At 40.8% G+C, this 18,073-nt stretch overlaps 1 protein-coding gene across 1 annotated transcript; it reads left to right on the top strand.

Annotated features, from left to right (window-relative positions):
• Positions 1 to 761: 761 nt before the first annotated feature.
• On the top strand, positions 762 to 16,917 carry SUSD2 (sushi domain containing 2). The gene is made up of 15 exons (XM_041410054.1): positions 762 to 828; positions 2,007 to 2,211; positions 3,538 to 3,689; positions 4,188 to 4,355; positions 4,581 to 4,755; positions 6,174 to 6,375; positions 7,413 to 7,498; positions 7,715 to 7,983; positions 8,950 to 9,093; positions 9,500 to 9,655; positions 10,696 to 10,944; positions 11,250 to 11,522; positions 12,027 to 12,212; positions 16,442 to 16,532; positions 16,841 to 16,917. The coding sequence occupies exons 1-15, from the start codon at positions 762 to 764 to the stop codon at positions 16,851 to 16,853; spliced, it is 2,436 nt and encodes an 811-aa protein (XP_041265988.1). The 3' UTR covers positions 16,854 to 16,917.
• The last annotated feature ends 1,156 nt before the right edge of the window (positions 16,918 to 18,073 follow it).

Raw genomic sequence — 18,073 nt, 5'->3', positions numbered from 1 at the left:
CCGCCCCGGAGACACTGGGGCTGCCTGCTTTCCTTCCTATGGAAAGGAGCTGGCATTGCTGCCATTCTCCGCCTGGATCCCATTGCTGGAATTTCAATTCCACCTCCAAAACTGCATATATCCAAGGACTGCTCCCACACGAGAGACGTGGTGCTGGGGAACAGGCAGAAGTGCTCTGAAATGGAGGGGAACCCTTTGATTTAAGCCCTTAAAATGATGAAAAGGGGTGAGTTTTCTTCAATTTAACCTCTTAAAATGAGGGAAAAGGAGGGGTCTACCTTCATTTAAATCAGCCCTCATGCTGTCACATCCAGTGCAGTAAGCATGCTTCCTCAGTATCTCATCATCTTCTGAACTAAACTGTACTGTCAGCACGTATTCTTTATCATTCTCCTAAGTGATAACAGGTTTTAGCTCCTGCAGCAAAATTAAAGCATAGAACTTTTGCCAATGACCCCATGGCCTTGAGCTTTGAAGCAGAAATGCTCGTAAAACAATAAACACCTACCCCCCTTTCAGAAAAACTTGACTGTTAATGTGAAGGAGTTGCAGCGACTATCTCCCCTTCAATCTTTTCCTGGATTGGAGATGACCTCTGAAATGGAGCATTTCATTCAATTTGTTTTGCTTCAGTAATTTACAACAAACCTTTGAACAGCGAGAATCTTGTTTATTTCTGGACACCCGTTTCCATTGAAGGCTTTTTCCAGACTAGCACAGGGACTACCACAATCAGCCATCCTGAATCATCTGGACAAAATATGAAATTCGTTGGCTTGGATGTTTCTTTCTTCATTCTTTCCACCCTCACTGCTCTTTGGAATGCAGGTAAGTGATTTTCAAACATTTTGCTGCTTTTAACTGCAAACTTTTTTGACTTCTCTACTTCAGAATAAGAAATTGTACTTCAGGTGAGAAATTGTTGATACCAAAGACACACAGGCCAGCTTTTACCTGCATGGTTTCATTTTCAGTCTCTTCCTCTGTAATTTCCAGCAGGCCAGTGGATCTCTTCTGTAAATAAACAGACAATCTGGAGAATGGAGCAAATATATTTCAAGACAGAGAAAAACTTTCTAGCTTCCCATATTGAACAAGTGTTTTTACTTCCCTTCTTTGCATTTTCCTGTGCTTGTTCTTCACCACCCACCTTGATCCCTGCATTTCTTTTTGCTTGTGTCCTCCCAAATAATCAATCTTCCAGCTTTTCATAGCTGGTTCCAATTTTGCAAGACCCATGTCCACGTTTAGAATTTCTGATACTTACCTAGATCATCTCAGCACTGCATGGTATTCTTGATATAGTTCCCAAGCAGTGTTATCCTTGCAAGATTCCACTTCCCAAAAGGTCCTCAGTGCTCCCAGTTGTCTCTGCAGCTTGTTCATCTCAATTAACTTCCCCTTAAATGTCTGCTATTTTTGACAGTGTTACTGTAATGTCTTGTCTTCTTCTCACTGTTTTATTTGTTGAGTAGTTTCCCATGTGGTGTCCAGTAATTACTGACAGTCTGTAAGCCAAGAGCCTGCTCACCTGTCTGTGTACCTGCCTTGTAAAGGCCAGACTCAAGTGAAATGCACAAAACAAAAACTTTTAAGTAGGTCTTAATAAACTTGTGTTGGAGCCCATTTCATTGCTGATGTTAACTTTCCCCTGTTCTGATATGTTTAAGACTTATTCTCAAAAATAGATGTAATTAGTGACACTCACTGAGGGGCTGCTCTGGAGATTTATCTGTCTTATCTGTCTATTACATGTAAAAATACCCATTGAATTCATGAAATTATATACTGTCTGGGAAGTAAATAAATGTATTTTGCTGTTCAAAATGGAGCAACCTTAATATGCAGTTGATTACAACCTTCACCTAAATACACTCCTAAACTAACATAACCAGGCTATTTTATTTACTTACAGCAGTCCTTTGGGTGATGTACTTGTGCTTCAGAGAACATCTAGAAGAGTTCAATAACATTCCTGACTGGTTTTTTTTTCTTCCTTTAACAAGGAGCTCAAGACTCTTGTGCACAGCGATGTGGGGAGCTGCTTGGTACCTGTTCTTGCCAGGTGACATGCCAGTCCTTGGGGACATGCTGTCCTGATTATAAGGAATTCTGTCTTCAAATTTCTCCATACTCAGGATCTCTTATGGGAGGCAAAGACTTTTTGATTAACAACACAGCTTTTGATCCCTCTTCTGTGCTAAAATGCAGGTGGGCCGTGATTTTATATTCCTCTGCCAAAGGGAGGCAAAACTTTATAATCTCACTCTCCAAAAATAGGCAATTAGCACAAAACAAGACCAGTCTATACAGGAGTGAAAACTTGTAAAGTTGTTAGAATCCTGAAAAGTACAAAAGTTCTGCTCACTCTCACCCTTAAGGATACCTGTTGACTGTATTTCTACACAGGATTGTTTTTTTTAGGTTGAGTTATTGTGTGGTACAGTCATAACTCTGCTCATTCTTCCCTTAACATATTAAAACAGTGACTTTTTGAAAAGAGTTTCTTTTCAGAGCACTTGATTGTCAATATTTCTTTAGTGTTTCCCTTTGTGGGAAAGAAGTATTTATTTCTTAATCTGAATGAGAAAACAGCAAGACAGAAATGTAGGTAGGACAGCTGATGTTTTCCTGTAAGAGAAAGATGTGGATCCTAAATGTGTCAGCCTATATCACACTTAGGTGCACAGTGGCACATGCAATACATACAGTACACTGAATTTTGATGACCCAGATGTTGTGCTATTATTTCCACAGAAGGTTCTGAGTGAGAATTTGGAGTCCTTCCCATCTGGGTAGCAGTACCTGAACAGGTTTTCAATTCTTTATTTGGAAAACCTTTGACCAAAGGCATTCATTCTGTAGAACAAAACTGTGTGCCTGCAGAGTTACATAATTATAGCCAAGGCAAATTCCAGTGCAGAAAAGCAAAGGTACTATTTCCTGGCAGGCCCCAGCTCCCTCTGATACTTGGAGTAGATATTCAGTCCAAATATATCAGGCTTGAAGAATCACATGTGGGGTTATCCCCTAGGACTCTGGGCAAGAGCCCTAACTAGAATCAAATGGTTAAATAACAAGCAGTGCCTTCTGAGTTAACCTTTGCAACAGAAAATCTAGAAGAGCATGAAATTGCTTTTAAGTGCCCTCACAGGACTTACCAGGGGAAAAAAAAAAACAAACCAGAAATTTGCAATTACTGCATCATGGTCGCTGTTAGCCACCCTGTAATCCTACTAATGCTATAATGTTATTTTCCTCTTCCTGTTGCCCCTTTGTTGCTAATTTATCATGTCTCACTCCCCTAGTAATTAAACAGTAAGTTGAAGGTTTGTGGATTGCTGTATATTTGTGCAGCTCACAGCAGAATTCACATTGATGTAATGAGCAGATTTTCCCAGTTTATATTCCCTGCTACAAGCAAAACAGCCCCAGACTTGAAATGATCCACACATGACAAAAGGTTGCTTGCTGAAGCACATTCAGAATTTTCCTTCTATCTGTGCTGACACTGAAAAGTGTTTTCAACATCTACAGGTTCAAGAAGCAAATCAGAACCAGTGGCTATATTGACAAGGATGGAAAAGCCCACTGCATCTCTCCATTGCTTTATGAGACTGGTTTCATCCCTTTTGAAGTTTCTACAGATGCTGGGGCAACGTTTCCCTACTCTGGAACTTGGTTATCAGGTTACTTATATCTACAGCATCCCTCTTCTTCCTATATTCTTCCTCCATGCATGCAAGATTACAGAAGTCTTTTCCTTTTGATCAGTTTTATTTTTCCTTAACAGGCCTCAGAAAAGGAAGTCTCACTAGCCTCATGTTAATTCATCTTTTGAGAGTTGAACTTGCACAGCAATTGAGTAGCAGCAGCAGCATTAACTGATAAAAAGTTCTGTTTAAAAATGAGGTTGACCAAAACAGCTCCCACTTCATCCCTACTTCTGTCCCTTTTTGTCCTCTCTTCAAATAATTGCATTGTGGTGTTGCATTCTAAGGACTGCAAGTATTAGTAAGCATTGCATTCTCTCAGCTTCAGCCTATTCTTTTCATGTCATGCATCCCATGCTGAGTAAAACATACCCAGGGGAAATCCTGCTAAATCTTAAATGATAGAGTAGCACTTTCTCAGGACTCTGCAAAGCCAAAATGTCATTAACCCTCTTTTTCTGCTCTGCAATGCAGTACATCACAGCAAAGTTTCAGATGAAGAAAAATGCACGTTGGTAAATGAGACAAAATGGCAATACTATGGCACCTCCAACACTGGTGGAAACTTAACTCTTACCTGGACACACCAGACACTTGCAGCAACCCACATCAACATAGAAGTCTGGGGATACCAGGAAACAGGTAAAGTGACCCTTTTCCTGCAAGCATTTATCACACACATAACTTCTGTGCAGAGCTCTGCACAGCTTGTGACCACTTTCACTGACACCTGCAAGTATAAATAACTGATGACAATAATGTCAGCTTTTCCTCTTCATTTACATATGGGTGGAGACATCTAATTTCAATCTTGTGGCTATTGCTCTTTTCCAGCATCCAAAACCCTTTTCTTCCTCTATCTGACAGGTGACAGTTATTCAGAAAACTGGAGGGGTGAATGGAAATACCTTTATACTTTGGCAAGAGAAACCCCCAATACAGGGAAATATTCTTTCATTCCTGTACCTGCCGAAGGAAATTACAGTACTTGGGACTATGGAATTTTGAGAATTATACCCAGCAACTATTTTGATGGGCAGAGGCAAGTGCATCACAACAACAACAACATAATAACAACAATAACAATAATAATAATGATGATAATAATAGCTACCTTATAAGCTGTTGTCTCCTTTGGCATTCCAAAACTGAGACTCAGGCTCCATTTAATGGGAAAAAATGGGGAGAAAACTGGAAGGTCAAAAGTGAGAAAGACTCATGGGTCAACATAAAGACAGTTTACTAAGTAAAGAGGAGCATGGAGGAAGAATCATAAAGTCTACCACGAGCAGACTGATGCACAGTCAGTCACCCAGTAAGGGCTGTTTTAGAAAAGCACTCCTGCAGTTTTATTGATGGACATGCTGGTCTAGGGCATGGAATATCCCTTTGGTCAGTTTGGGTTGGCTGTCACAGCTGTGCTCCCTCCTGGCCTTCTCCCTGGGGCCAGCATGAGACACAGAGAAGACCTTGACACCATGCCAGCAGGAGATAAAACACTGGTGTGTTATCAGCACTCTCTTGGTCACAAATCTAAAACGTGTCTGCTGTGAAGAAAATTACTCCAGCCAAGCCCATGCTGTCACCAGACTAGGATCTGCTGATTTTTTTGTTTTGTCACAACTGTGGAGGAGTCCCTAATTGTAGAACTTCAGTCACTGCAGCCACAGGCCTTCCTCTTCTATTTTGTGTGCAGGTTTTTTGCATTCCTTCAAATTTTATGCCCATTTTCTTTTTTTTCATTGCATATTTCCCCATGATTTTTGGTGAACTACCTGTGTAAGTGCTCCATGGATATTCCTTCATAATTCTTCCATATCTGCAGGTTTGATGTAGATAGTGTAGACTCTGTGAGTATATTAATGCCAACTCTTCAGTGTTACAACATATTGCTAAAATGTCAAAACCTTTTTGAACATTTAGGAGTTGCTACCCAGACAAGGATAACCTTTTCTCCTTCTAGAGGGTTTTGGTTTTTTATTACACTTTGTTAAGATTTTTTTTTCATGGGGAAAAGCAGAGTGGCTTTGAAACATTTCAAGGATTCTGAATGGTTTCTGTAGCCATTAGTCCTGATATTGCTGGGGTGCAGTTGTTATGTTTTGTTAAAGAATCCAGATATTCTTCATTCTGGCCTAATGAAATTGCAATGTCAAAAGGCATGAATGCAAAACCTTCCTCTAAAAGGATCCATGTAAGTCAGAATCATGATTCTAAAATAGATTGTGATTACTGCATACTTGCTGCATGCTGTCCTGTCACCTCCTGAATTTGGAAAATTTTGATTTGCCATAACTTTTTGAAGGAAAAAGAAAGCAGTGGGCTTTGCAATGAAATAACTTAAAAGTCAAAATATGCTTTTTAATTATAATTAGCAATTGAGCCACAGTGCTACTGTCAAAATAGTGCTTGTTCAGCTATCAGACCTATTTTTTGTTTCTCTTTCCCCCCACCCCCCAGCAACATTCCATCAATCTGGAGCTCAGACCATGCATTGGCTTGGCACCTTGAGAAAACCTTCAGAAATGACCCAAAAGCATGGGCAACTGCAAAATGTATGGAATGGGACAGAAAGGAAGAGTTGCTTCCAAACTTCCTGGAAGAGATTATAGACTGCCCTTGCACCTTGGCACAGGCAAGAGCTGACACTGGCAGGTTCCACGTAAGTTATTACTTGATCCCTCTGGCTTATTTCAATTCCAGGTGGAAGCTTAAGGAGTGCCAAACTCCACACACACCCCTGTTCCCTCTCTAAACATCATGAAAGAAATTAAGTTACATTTAAATTTGCCCAAGTAGCATATCAAATGGCAGAGGTAAATACAGCTTATCTAGGTAGTATGAATAAAAGTGTCTATAGAATAGGAGATGGAAATGACATTCAAACAGGGAATTAAAACAGTAGTTCCAATAGTAGACTGTAAACACTCTGAGGAGCTGGGAGCAGGGATGGCTTCTTTGAGATCCTACAAGATCACAGTCTGTGTTTGAAGATGATATTCCATGCTGTGACAAACTATTTCTGCCTAGTTCATCACACTTTGCTGCAAACCCTTCTGCCTTATACTTCAGAACTCAAGCCCAGAGCTGTAATCCATTATTTCATTTATCCTGCTTCCTTCCTCCTTCTCAGTTTCACTGTTATCAAGGAACTAACAAAAGCTAAGAAATCAATTGCCATTCAGTCTACACTTTCACTTACACTGCTGATCTGAGGACCAGATGAGAGTGACTTCCTCTCCTATTTATGGGACCAAATGGTGGCATGTGTTTATGCATTAAAAAAAAAAAAAAAGGTAAACATTGTTACTATTCTGGTTATGAAGCTCCAAACATAATGTGTAAAAGCTTGTGAAGATAAAGAATAGATCTACTGCCTCTGTCTAAGAACACAGAATAAACATTTACTCTGTTGTGTCTGTGTTTGTTGTACACTTACACTTGAATCCCATCTGGCTGCATTTGTTCTTCAAGGTCTGTTGTAACAGACTACAAAATGTTCAGGTCAGACATGTTGCTCCAGACACTTGAGTATTAAATTCACTATTTTTCCTATCATTCCACGCTATTCAACACAACCTTAAGCAGTTCATGTCAATTTAACACACATGCCAGATACAAAGGGTGGGAACAGAATGTAAGAACAGAAAGGACAATGAGGAAAGAACCCCATTAAGTGTGAACATTGATCTTTTTCAGACAGATTATGGCTGTGATATTGAAAAGGGGAGCGTGTGTACTTATCATCCTGGTGCTGTGCATTGTGTAAGAGCTATTCAAGCCAGGTAAAGTACATTTTTAAACTGCATTTTTTTTGATTAATCCTTTTACCCCAGAGACAGCAGCATCACAGAATCAGGGGTGAAGTCTAACTGTACATCAGATAGAGTTTGGCAAACGAAATATTCAGCTGTATCCATAAAAAGTCAGTAAGCAACCCCTAAATAGAAACGGACCCCACAGAGCTAAATGATGATTTTCTTGCTGCTTTTCTCAATCAGTCCCCAGTATGGGGCTGGCCAGCAGTGCTGCTATGACTCCACGGGAACCCAAATCCTCACACGCGACTCCACCGGAGGCAGCACACCTGATCGAGGACATGACTGGGGTTCGCCACCTTTCTTGAAGCCTCCTCGGATACCTGGCTTTTCCCATTGGCTTTATGATGTTATCAGCTTCTATTACTGCTGCCTGTGGTCTGAGAATTGTGACTTCTATATGAAAAGGCGGCCCTCTAGTGACTGCAGGACGTACCGCCCTCCCCGAGCTGGTAAGGGCTCCAGACTTTCCTTATGGAGTGTAGATTTTTCATACAGTCTTGGCTTTTAGAATATTTCTACATGTGTATATATGAGTTGACAATGATGAGGGTACAATGTCCTGTGGAAAAATTCCATGGGAGGTTTCTATTGATCTATCACTTATAAAATCTGTATGGGTTTTTTAATTGTGCTGCAAGATTTTCTGCGGTTGAGCATCTCACTCACCCCTGGAACCTAAATAGTCAAAGCATAGTAGTCAATGTCCACGGCTTTATATCATCAGTGTGGACTTCTTCAGAAAAAAAGGTGGCTAGAGATGGTTAATGACAGGTAGAAAGTAGCTAGAAAAGCTATCATGATGAGAAATATTCATATCAAATAAGAAAGTTTTACAATTTACAATGCGTCTGGTTTTCTCTCACTTGCTTTTAACTCAGTCATCAGATCTTGCCATACCTCTGTTGCTACCACATTTTGCCTTCTATGAGGTGTCCAGCAGGACTTGGCCTCCCACAAAGAAGTGCAAAGAGGCAGTGGCTTGCATCAGGAAAAAAGGAGAAAACTGCAGAGGGCCTAGCATTAGGTAGTTAGGGGTCATGCATGGGTGGTCTGGCTGCTTAAAGAAACCCCATCAAAAGTATTGGCAGAAGCAGAGTTTGAATTTGTGAAAATACAACTTTACAACTTGATGGCAAGGTGCATTGTATTAGTTACTATACAGATTAAAGCATACAAAAGAAGGTAAATTAGAAGCAACTTGGAGCAATTTACATGGAAGTTGGAAGTGCAAAAGGGGATAAGGGTGCAAAGGATATGGATGCTAAGATAAGGCGATGGCCCTGTATTCATGTCCAAATCTCCCCATATATTGCATGTGATGCAGACTTCTAGCCTCTTTCCTTTCTCATGAACTTGAGGAGTAACAGGTTGTGAATTTTGCTTGTTCTTAATTCTCTTTTTGCTTTTAAAAATAGCATCTGCTTTTGGGGATCCTCATTTCTTTACATTTGATGGTCTGAACTTCACCTTCAATGGCCTAGGAGAATACACATTGGTAGAGTCTGATCTCACATCCCTGAGAGTGCAAGGGAGGACACAGCAGGCACACTTTTCCAATGGTAAGTTGATAAGAGAGGAAGCAGAGCTTCTGAACTTCTGAGATTTGCAGAACTGAGATTTGATATTTGCTTGATTTGTACTTAGCAGCAATCCTCCTGTCGTCTCTGTTGTCTCTAGTTTTCTTGTTTGGCCATTTGTGAACAGTCACCATTCTGAAGATAATCAGAAAGCAGACATCTTCAGGAAAAACTTCCCAATCAAAGTTTAATTGCTAGTTTTATTGGGTGTGAGTAATGGAAGTGTAAACTTTTCCACTGTGTTTAAGAGCTCCAAAAAAATTCTTATTTCTCTCCATGCTCATTCTCATCAATAAGGAAACATAAGGCCAGTTCTTGAAATCAGGCAATAGGCACAGCTGCCAGCTGATACATTTTGATAGCAGTGTTGGTTTTTTTCATTTGGAAGGAACTGGGGCTCAGGGGACAGGCTTGTCTGCAGTGGCCATGCAGGAGAACAGCTCTGATGTGATTGAAGTGCGCTACTCTGAGGATTTGCACCTGGAGGTCCTCCTGAACCAGAGGGTTCTCAGCTTCTCTGAACAAACCTGGATGGACTTGAAAGGTTAGTTATACATATCAGCCTCTCATTCTGATGGAGCCCATGGACAGTTAAAAGTGTCTCTAGGTGCATGCATTTCAACTCTTTTTTCAGCATCCTTTTGTCAAGCGTTCTAACAGGTGGCTCCAGTGTCCATGGTTTCTATGTCCTCTCTCACCTGTTTGTAGAGCAGTGGTTTTCCTCCTCATCCTGAAGACAGTGAATGGAATTAAATCTGTCCTTTACATTCTGCTTTGAGCTTACTGCATCTAATGCAATGAAGCCTAGCAAATGAAATGAAATATAGTGAAATATAAGTAAAATATATGCTAAAATATAACTCCATTTCATATTTACCTCTTGGGAGCTCTCTCAATAGGTTAGATATTATTCCTCTGTTCTTCTGCCAAAAAGACTGAAAAGACAAAAAGACAAAAAGTTGACTTTTTGTCCAACAGGGCTGTGATCGTTTGATTACTTTTAATGATAATTTGACAAATACTCATCATACATCACTTCCATTTTAACAGTAATCCCCCTATTCAGCAGAGGAACATTTCTGTGGCTAGCAATCAGTATTCCTCACATGGCTGAAGAGCAGGTGGAAGGCTACACTGACAAGGAGCTGCAGAAGCAGAGATGCAGGGAGGAAAAAAAATGAAAAGGACATTGAGGGGCCTGGAGAAGAAGCCATACTAGGGAGGTGTTGACAAGACAAGGGAGAAGGAGAGGAAAACTGTGCCCACTGACAGTGGTGCTTCCAGCTCACAGGCACTCTCTGATATGAACATCTCATATCTTTAAGCTTCTGGGCTGGGACAGTGGCAGGAGACATCTTACATCAACAGTGGACATCTCTTTGCTGCCACTCTCTAGTAGCCATCTAATCACAACTTAGTGAAGGTGTGGCTTCCCTTTAAATGTTCTCAGAGTGCAGCTCAGAGTGGAGGGGAGGAAAAGCTGTATGAAAAATGGTTAAAACTGATGATTTAAACTGATGCTAAAACACAACAATTTTTTCACTGTGGATAATTAGCTATTTTGTCCTCTTCCTCTCGTTATAGGTCTCTTTCTCTATTCTACACCTGATCAGAACATCACAGTGATGTTCTCTTCTGGGGCTGGAGTGGAAATAAGGGGAACTGGAGGATTTCTGACCCTGACAATTCTGCTCCCAGAGGAGTTTACGAATCACACATGGGGTCTCTTTGGGGTAATGAATGGCAATCCAGAGGATGACTACACCTTCAAGAATAAAACCACCATGTCAGTTCATGCAAGTCCCCAGCAGGTGTTTGAATTTGGAGCTAGCTGTAAGTAATTTCTATGGTCTATTATTACATTTTCTTTACATATTTAAGACAGCTTATGATTTAAGGACTAGGAAATGAAGTCTATGCCAAGCAACCAGTACTGGGGGAAGAGAAGGCAGTAAGATAAATATGCCCTCCTCTACCCATGTGGGGAGTGAAAACAGAACCATGATGGAGTGTTCAGCACTTTGTTCCTATATCTCTTCCAGCCACATTTCTGTAGATAAACACCTGGATTAATAGCAGAAGGTAGTCTAGTTGGCAATGTTACATGTGAATCTTTCTTTCTGTCTCTGTCTCTCAAGGGGCAATTGAAAATGGAACTTCTCTCTTTACTTATGACACGGAGTTCTTACTGAACAGTTTCGTTCATGGGGACAAGCACAATGCCTCCTTTCTGCCCGTGTTCTCCCCTCATGAGGACCCTGCTGATCCCCTGCTAGAAGAGATGGTCTCACACTGTGGCTCTGACCCATTCTGCAGATTTGATGTCCTGACCACAAGAAGCCTTCCAGTGGGAAGTTCCACAAGACTTTCCCATCAGAATCACAAGCTGCTGGTAGAACATCTAGAGCCAGGTGATACAGTATTCCACAAAACATCATTACAGAATAACAGGATATTCTGAGTGGGAAGGGACCCACTGGGATCATCAAGTCCAAACCTTAAGTGAACAGCCCATAGGGAGCATCACCACAGTTATTCCTACAGGGCATCTATGAGGAGGCTTTGCTTAACTGTAGGTTCATGCACCTATAAATAATCTGATCATGGGGAATCATCTTTGTACCAGGAAATCTCTGTACTGATAGAATACTTAGGCAAACTCAAAATAAATTTCTTTCCATTTCTTCCACTGTAACACCACAGCATAGAAAATTTATCTTCATTTTATATACATTAAGCTGTCTTCCTTGGACATCAAAATAAATTTTAAAAGTAGCAGGAAATACTGTCTTTCAGATAGCCTAAAAATCTTTGTTTTTCCATGAGTTGCCACTAAAATGCTGTTTGAATCATTGTAATGGAGGTTTGCTGGTCTAAGTCCTAAATACTCTAACCAAATATGTCTCTTTTATTAGTGATCTCTTGTGGCTGGCTGGATCATCCAACCAATGGAAGAAAGAATAATACTAACTACCTGCTGGGCTCAACCATCAATTTCAGCTGCAATGAGGGCTATGAACTCACAGGAGGGTCACAGGAAAGAACTTGCCAAGTGTCAGGAGCCTGGTCAGGAGACACACCCCAGTGCAGCCCAGTAACAGGTCTGTTGCCTTTTAAATATCACATATTGTCACTGAAAAATCATTATCAAGGACAAGGCAATCTCAGTACACCATGATGGCCCTTGACAAAAGCAACTTCTCTTACTTGGTAAAACATTGGACATGAGATGTCTATATTTGTAGAAAAACTATTAATCAAATCTAAATAACAGGTGACTTATGGTGGTTTTGTGCATTCTGGTGGAGGTATTAAAGTTTTTGTTTTATCAGTGGGTACAGGTACCTGAAGGGTGGGTGAAAAGGGGATGGAGCCAGGATTTCTGCAGTAGTGCTCAGGGACAAGACAAGAGGCCACAGGCATGCTCTGAAACACAGAAGCTTCCCTCTGAACAATAGAAACCCCTTTTTAACTGTGATGATGACTGAGCACTGGCACAGCTTGCCCAGAGAAGTTCCAGAGTCTCCCTCCCTGGAGATATTCAGAAGTTGTCAGGTCATGGTCCTGGGCAACTCACTCTGGGTGGTCCTGCTTGAACAGGGGAGTTGGACAAAATGACCCCCAGAGGTCCCATCCCACCTCCACTCTTCTGTGATTCTGTGATTCAAGAGCAGACACAGCCCACACTTGTTGAACCCTTTCACTCTTTTTTTTTCTAAAAGATTATGTTATCTCAAAATATAATTCTATTATTCTACAGCAGTAAAAGTATTGTGAATGATGCAATAGTATTTAGTATAAACAACATAGATTTATTCCCCCTCTTGTGTTACTACTAATAGATTATCAGTTAGCCTGGGATTCTTGGATTTAGTAGCAGTTTAGTAGCATAGGCTGTCTCTATGATTTACAGAAAACAGCCCAAAATTTTCTTTTTATTCATTCACCACATAGACTCCAAATGTCCTCAAGATGGCAATATTTCAAAGCACCAGGGTGGTGCAAGGCCAGATGGCATGTTGAAGCACTTTCAATGCTGAGTTAATAGCTCCCAAAAGCACTCATCAAATAATTCATACTAACAGATTCTACATTCTAAGACCCTTCCAAAGAAATGTGGAAAGTGCGCTTCACATCAGCAACGAATTCCTGTCATGCTGGCACATTTCATCAGCCTCTGCTGCCTGTACCAATTGCTTGTACATTTGCCATGCAGTGAGTTAGTAAATATTTGAACTTAGTAATATTTGTAAGATGAACTGCAGTGAGTTTGGGCAGCAGAAAAATTCACAAAGGCCAGATCTTAAAAAGGCAATGGCAAAACTTTCTGCCAAGCTGAAAGCTAAGAATATTTTTCCACTGCTGCCATCAACCACATACATACTGGATAAAAGCCAGTCAGTCTCAATAAGCAAAACAGATGCTGACATTTACACTAGCAAAAGGGGGACAGAAAGGCAGCCCTGTGAGATCAGAGGAAAGGAGCTGGAAGATATGCAGTGATTACATTCAGAAGGATGGAGACATGACACAGCTTTGTGAATAAGCAAACAAAACCCACAATGTTTTCCAATGCTTTCCTGGAAGGTGACAAAGAGAAACAAGGTGTGAAAGAATTTTATTGATCTTATTACAACAAAGATCTTCCTTACTATTTGATATTTGGTGTTCTAGTTCATTTGCAGTGTGAACCAAAATTGATGGTTTCTATTAGCTGCAGGAAGTTGGAGTATGGCAATGCTGTCCACAGCAGCAGGATACTGACAACACCAACAACTGAGCAACACAATATAAAATACAAATTTCTCCATTCTTTTTTTCTTACTGCTATGCCCTACTAGTGGCATTTACAGCTAGCCTTGTTTCTCCTTCTTCCATAAGGTGTTCTGCTAGATGTCAGTGTTTGTCTGAGAATGCTATTTTATTGACAGGCCCAGGTCTCTACAGAGAAGAGAGGCAATACAGTTCAAAGTTCCTTTCACTAATATCTAAACTACTCATATTTTTATAGCATGGACAGCTAGTGCTTGCTTTCCACTAAATACATTTCTGCCTCTGGTCCAAGACACAGCTGAAATCCAGGACCAGTTTTCCTTGTCTTACTTCTCTATTTGGCTATTTTCTCTACTCTCCATCCCCCAAACCTTCTCTTCTCCAGAACAGAAGAGGTCCTTGTGTTGTCAAAATCTGTTGTTCCTGAGGTCAGTTTTCTTTATTGTTTTTCTCTTTACACAGCAGCATGCTGCTGTTTCACCAACATCCATTTTATCAAGTCCTGTGACAAAGACCTTCTTGAAACCAGAAAAATTAATGACTAAACCTGACAAAATTAACGGACAGCCCCTCCCGATTTCTGGGTGCCTGAATGGGTGACCACAGACCTAGCCACTGTGATCAGCAGTCACTTTTTTACTTTGAAAGTGAACTATCAAACACACACTTTGTCAAATTATTTCTTTCATGCTGGTCAGGAGCACAGGGCCCAGCCCTCTGTTATTCCAAGCTTACAGGTGTATTTCTTTACAGGGCTGCAGTTTTGTGGCACATCAAATTCAAGCTCTGTCATGCAAATCATCAAGGTTTTTTTAGTTGCTATATGCCTTTTCAAAAGAGAATATTTAAAATAAAGGCATGGGAACCATGAAAATTGGATGGGAAAAGAGGTGGAAACAAGAAAATGTAATGCCAGTTATTTTACATAATCCATTTCGGTGTTTCGAAACTTCAAATACAAATTATGTTTTTGGGCCTGCATATTGTTGTTTTTGAGTTTTGCTTCCTTGGACTAAAGTTTCCATGGAAATCCTCTGCTAATAATTATTTTGCTATGCTTCTAATTACAATCCCACTGCAAGTCTTGCCAGTACCACTGCAAGCTCTCTTCACAGAATATCACAAAGAGGAAGAACAAAGAAGCCATCCAGCAAATGCAAAAAGGAGATTCTAGTAAAATGAGATGTAATATCCAGCTAAAAATCATAAGATAGTGGCAACATAAGTACATACAGTCTTTCTGAGACAGACAATATGGAGATGTTAAGGGCAATCTAGTTTTGTTTGTCTTTTGGGTTACTTTCTCCTTTCTCCCCCATCCTCTATTCACTTTTAGATTTCCTTTTCCAGTCTCAGGCTCTGTGTAAATGCTGTTCATTTTGAAAAGCTGTCAGAAATCTCATTAGTCTTCTGTGCTTTTTCTAAACACAAAGATTTCACAACAGAGGCAAATCACTACTGGACTAACTTCTTTAGCCAGTGGTGGGTTCTCATCACTTGGCAGAGACTGGGTGCCTCCCAGTGAAGGATGTGTAAAACAAACATTAAGCCTTGTTCAGAAGTTACTGGATGATGGACCAATGCTTATGAAACAGTTTATGTATCCCATTTCTTTCTTTAAGCTTCATTATAAATTAAATTACCAGCTGAATAATCTGTTCTAGGATCACAGAAGTGTCTGTTCTGCCACTCTGCCATCACTGTGTGCTAGGCTGTGGGTTGGGCGGGTGTGACAAAGTGATGGAAGGAAGGAAGGCTGACAGAAATGCAGCCCTGATGTATTAAGGCTCAGATACAAAATGTAGGAATTTTTGTTTCTCCCAGACAGTTCACTCCACATGCTGCATCTCCTAACTTTTAAAAATATTCTTATGTGTCATGGTAATCTGCCACTGCTTAGAAGAATAAGAAAACAAAATGATAATTTTTATTCAAAATTTGTTTCATATCTGGTTTCTTTCTGTCTTTCAGGTGTCCTTGTTAGGCAGTCACAGAATCAAGTTGACACTTTTCGTGTTTTAGTGTGTTCAAACTCTCTGATGCAGTTCAATGTACCCACATCAGAGCAGTCACTTCTCTTTTATGTAGATTATTAAGCAGCAAAGGTAGTTTGAAAATTTAATGCCAAAATAGGGGTAAATATTTAAAGTAGTCAAACCATATGGAATAAGGATTGAAAACCATTTCAGTTGGGATTGACAGTTCCATGTCAATATTGCACATGCAAAATGTTGACTACATATTAACCACTAGCCACCCTTTGTGTTAGAAAGCTTTTGCAGCCACCTGCCCTAACAATCAAATGTAGGAATTCTGTGAGTTCCTAATCTTTACCAGTTTCAGAGAATCTGAAAGGATGAAAGGTTGGAAGGGACTTCTGGACATCATTTAGTGCAATCCCACTGCCAAGGGAGGCAGTTCCTCAAATAAAGAGAACAGAAAAATTAGCACTATTTGTACCATTTCAAAAATTGTCATGTGACTGCATTCAAACAGATATGAAGAAATGTGTAGAAAAGCCTTCATGGTTTTTTTGTGGTTGGTCTCTTTTTTTCAGGTATCAAACAAGTAATTGTTATTGGCAGTGTATTTGGAATAGTCGGCCTTGCAGTCCTGGGACGTCTGGGTTATTTATGCAGAAAGAAGAGGTAAGCCTTAACTGAACTGAAAACACAAATGAACCTCCTAAAGAAATAGCAACTGTTATGACTTTTTAAATAATTATTTAATAATGACAACTGGCAACAAACTGCCAGTGTGCTACAGGTAAAAAAAAGCGCAACTGATGTATAAACACTGAACAACTGTATGTGAAACTGACTGGTGGGGAAAGAGGGCAGCATAGTGAATGAAAATGGTTTTGCCTAGGAATACTGGTGGATTGAAATGGAGATGTGGTTGATTTTCTGAACTTTGTTAGCAACTGTTACAAATTTTTAAGCCTTCTCTGTTCCAGTGTCCACAAGTGATAGAATGCCAGATAAAATGGAATCGAAATTGAGTGAATGGAAACAAAATGGGGTTACGGCCCTTGGAAAGAAGACTGTACGTGTGAGGAAGAACTAAATACTTCTGAACCTGTCACAAAAAAAACCCACAGTGCCAAGCTAACAGAACACTGCTATTGTTTTTCAGTATTTCATCACTTAAAAATGCTACATTCACTACGAATTCAGCTCAAAGAAATAAGAATGTGGCATACTATGCTGTGATATTAAAATTTATGTGTAAAGCCATGCTACTACATGAAGACCATTTTTTGCTTTCTATATGTGTTACAATGGCCAAAAGAAATGTAAGCACATTTCCCTCCTCAAAATCAACCTTACAGCTTCATATGGAAGGAGATTTCTGTATGCTAAAAGTGAGATGCATCCACACTGTGTATTGATACAATAGATAAGGCCTACGAACTGTATTTTGATTGTTCCTCTTCAGAATAGCAAATTGTTCTCTGCCTGTATGGGTTGCTATTTGATTACACAGCAGTGTTGTAAAGGGGGTACAAGGATGTACCTTGTACAAAGGATGTTTGCCCTGTTTCTGTTCCTGACAAAGCAACTTTTTAAATGCTTTTTTAACTGTTAGTGTGGGGGTTTTTTCCATGTTGGTTGCTTCTTAGCAAAGCTGTTCTACCATTGCTAAAATGTCTCACGGGCCAAGTAGGGACTTTGTAGAAGTTAGACGACTGCTTGACATTACCACCTTGACACTTTGGTATCTTCAGGTAGATGAAAACAAACAAACCCAAACCAAACAAACCAAAACCCCAAACCCTATCTTTCTGCACGTGCATTTTCAGAAAGCAACGATGCTCCTTTCGGCTGGGGAGCTGCTGTGTTTGTGTTTGTCGCTCTGGGTGTGTGTGCGCTGTAGGCGTGGGTGTCCCCTCACGTCCCCGTGTCCGTGCCCGCCCGCCAGTGTCCCGGGTCTCTGGGCGTGGAGGGCTCCTGTGGCTGTCTTTGTGGCTGTGTGTTCCCGTCTGTGTGGCTGTCTGTGCGGCTGTGTTCCTGTTTGTGTGGCTGTCTGTGTTGCTGTCTGTGCGGCGGTCCCTGTGCCTCATCCTGCCACAGCGGCCCCCGCCCGGCCTCAGCTCCGCCCGCCTCGGGACGCGGCCTACGGGGGACAGGGCGGCTTCGGCAGCCGCGCTGCTTTCTGCCAGCGCTCCCTCAGCACGGCTCCGCAGCCC

The sequence above is a fragment of the Onychostruthus taczanowskii genome, unplaced genomic scaffold (genome assembly GCF_017590055.1).
Source record: "Onychostruthus taczanowskii isolate IOZ18803 unplaced genomic scaffold, ASM1759005v1 scaffold32, whole genome shotgun sequence".
Classification (NCBI taxonomy): domain Eukaryota; kingdom Metazoa; phylum Chordata; class Aves; order Passeriformes; family Passeridae; genus Onychostruthus; species Onychostruthus taczanowskii.
Note: the sequence above shows the minus strand (reverse complement) of the source record. Positions and strands in the feature narration are given on the sequence as shown.

Excerpts from the sequence above, each read along its gene's own strand:
- SUSD2 (XM_041410054.1), top strand. The coding sequence starts at position 762 with ATGAAATTCGTTGGCTTGGATGTTTCTTTCTTCATTCTTTCCACCCTC. Across the intron at positions 2,212-3,537 it reads TCTTCTGTGCTAAAATGCAG|GTTCAAGAAGCAAATCAGAA; the intron begins GTGGGCCGTGAT and ends CAACATCTACAG. Across the intron at positions 10,945-11,249 it reads GTTTGAATTTGGAGCTAGCT|GGGCAATTGAAAATGGAACT; the intron begins GTAAGTAATTTC and ends CTGTCTCTCAAG.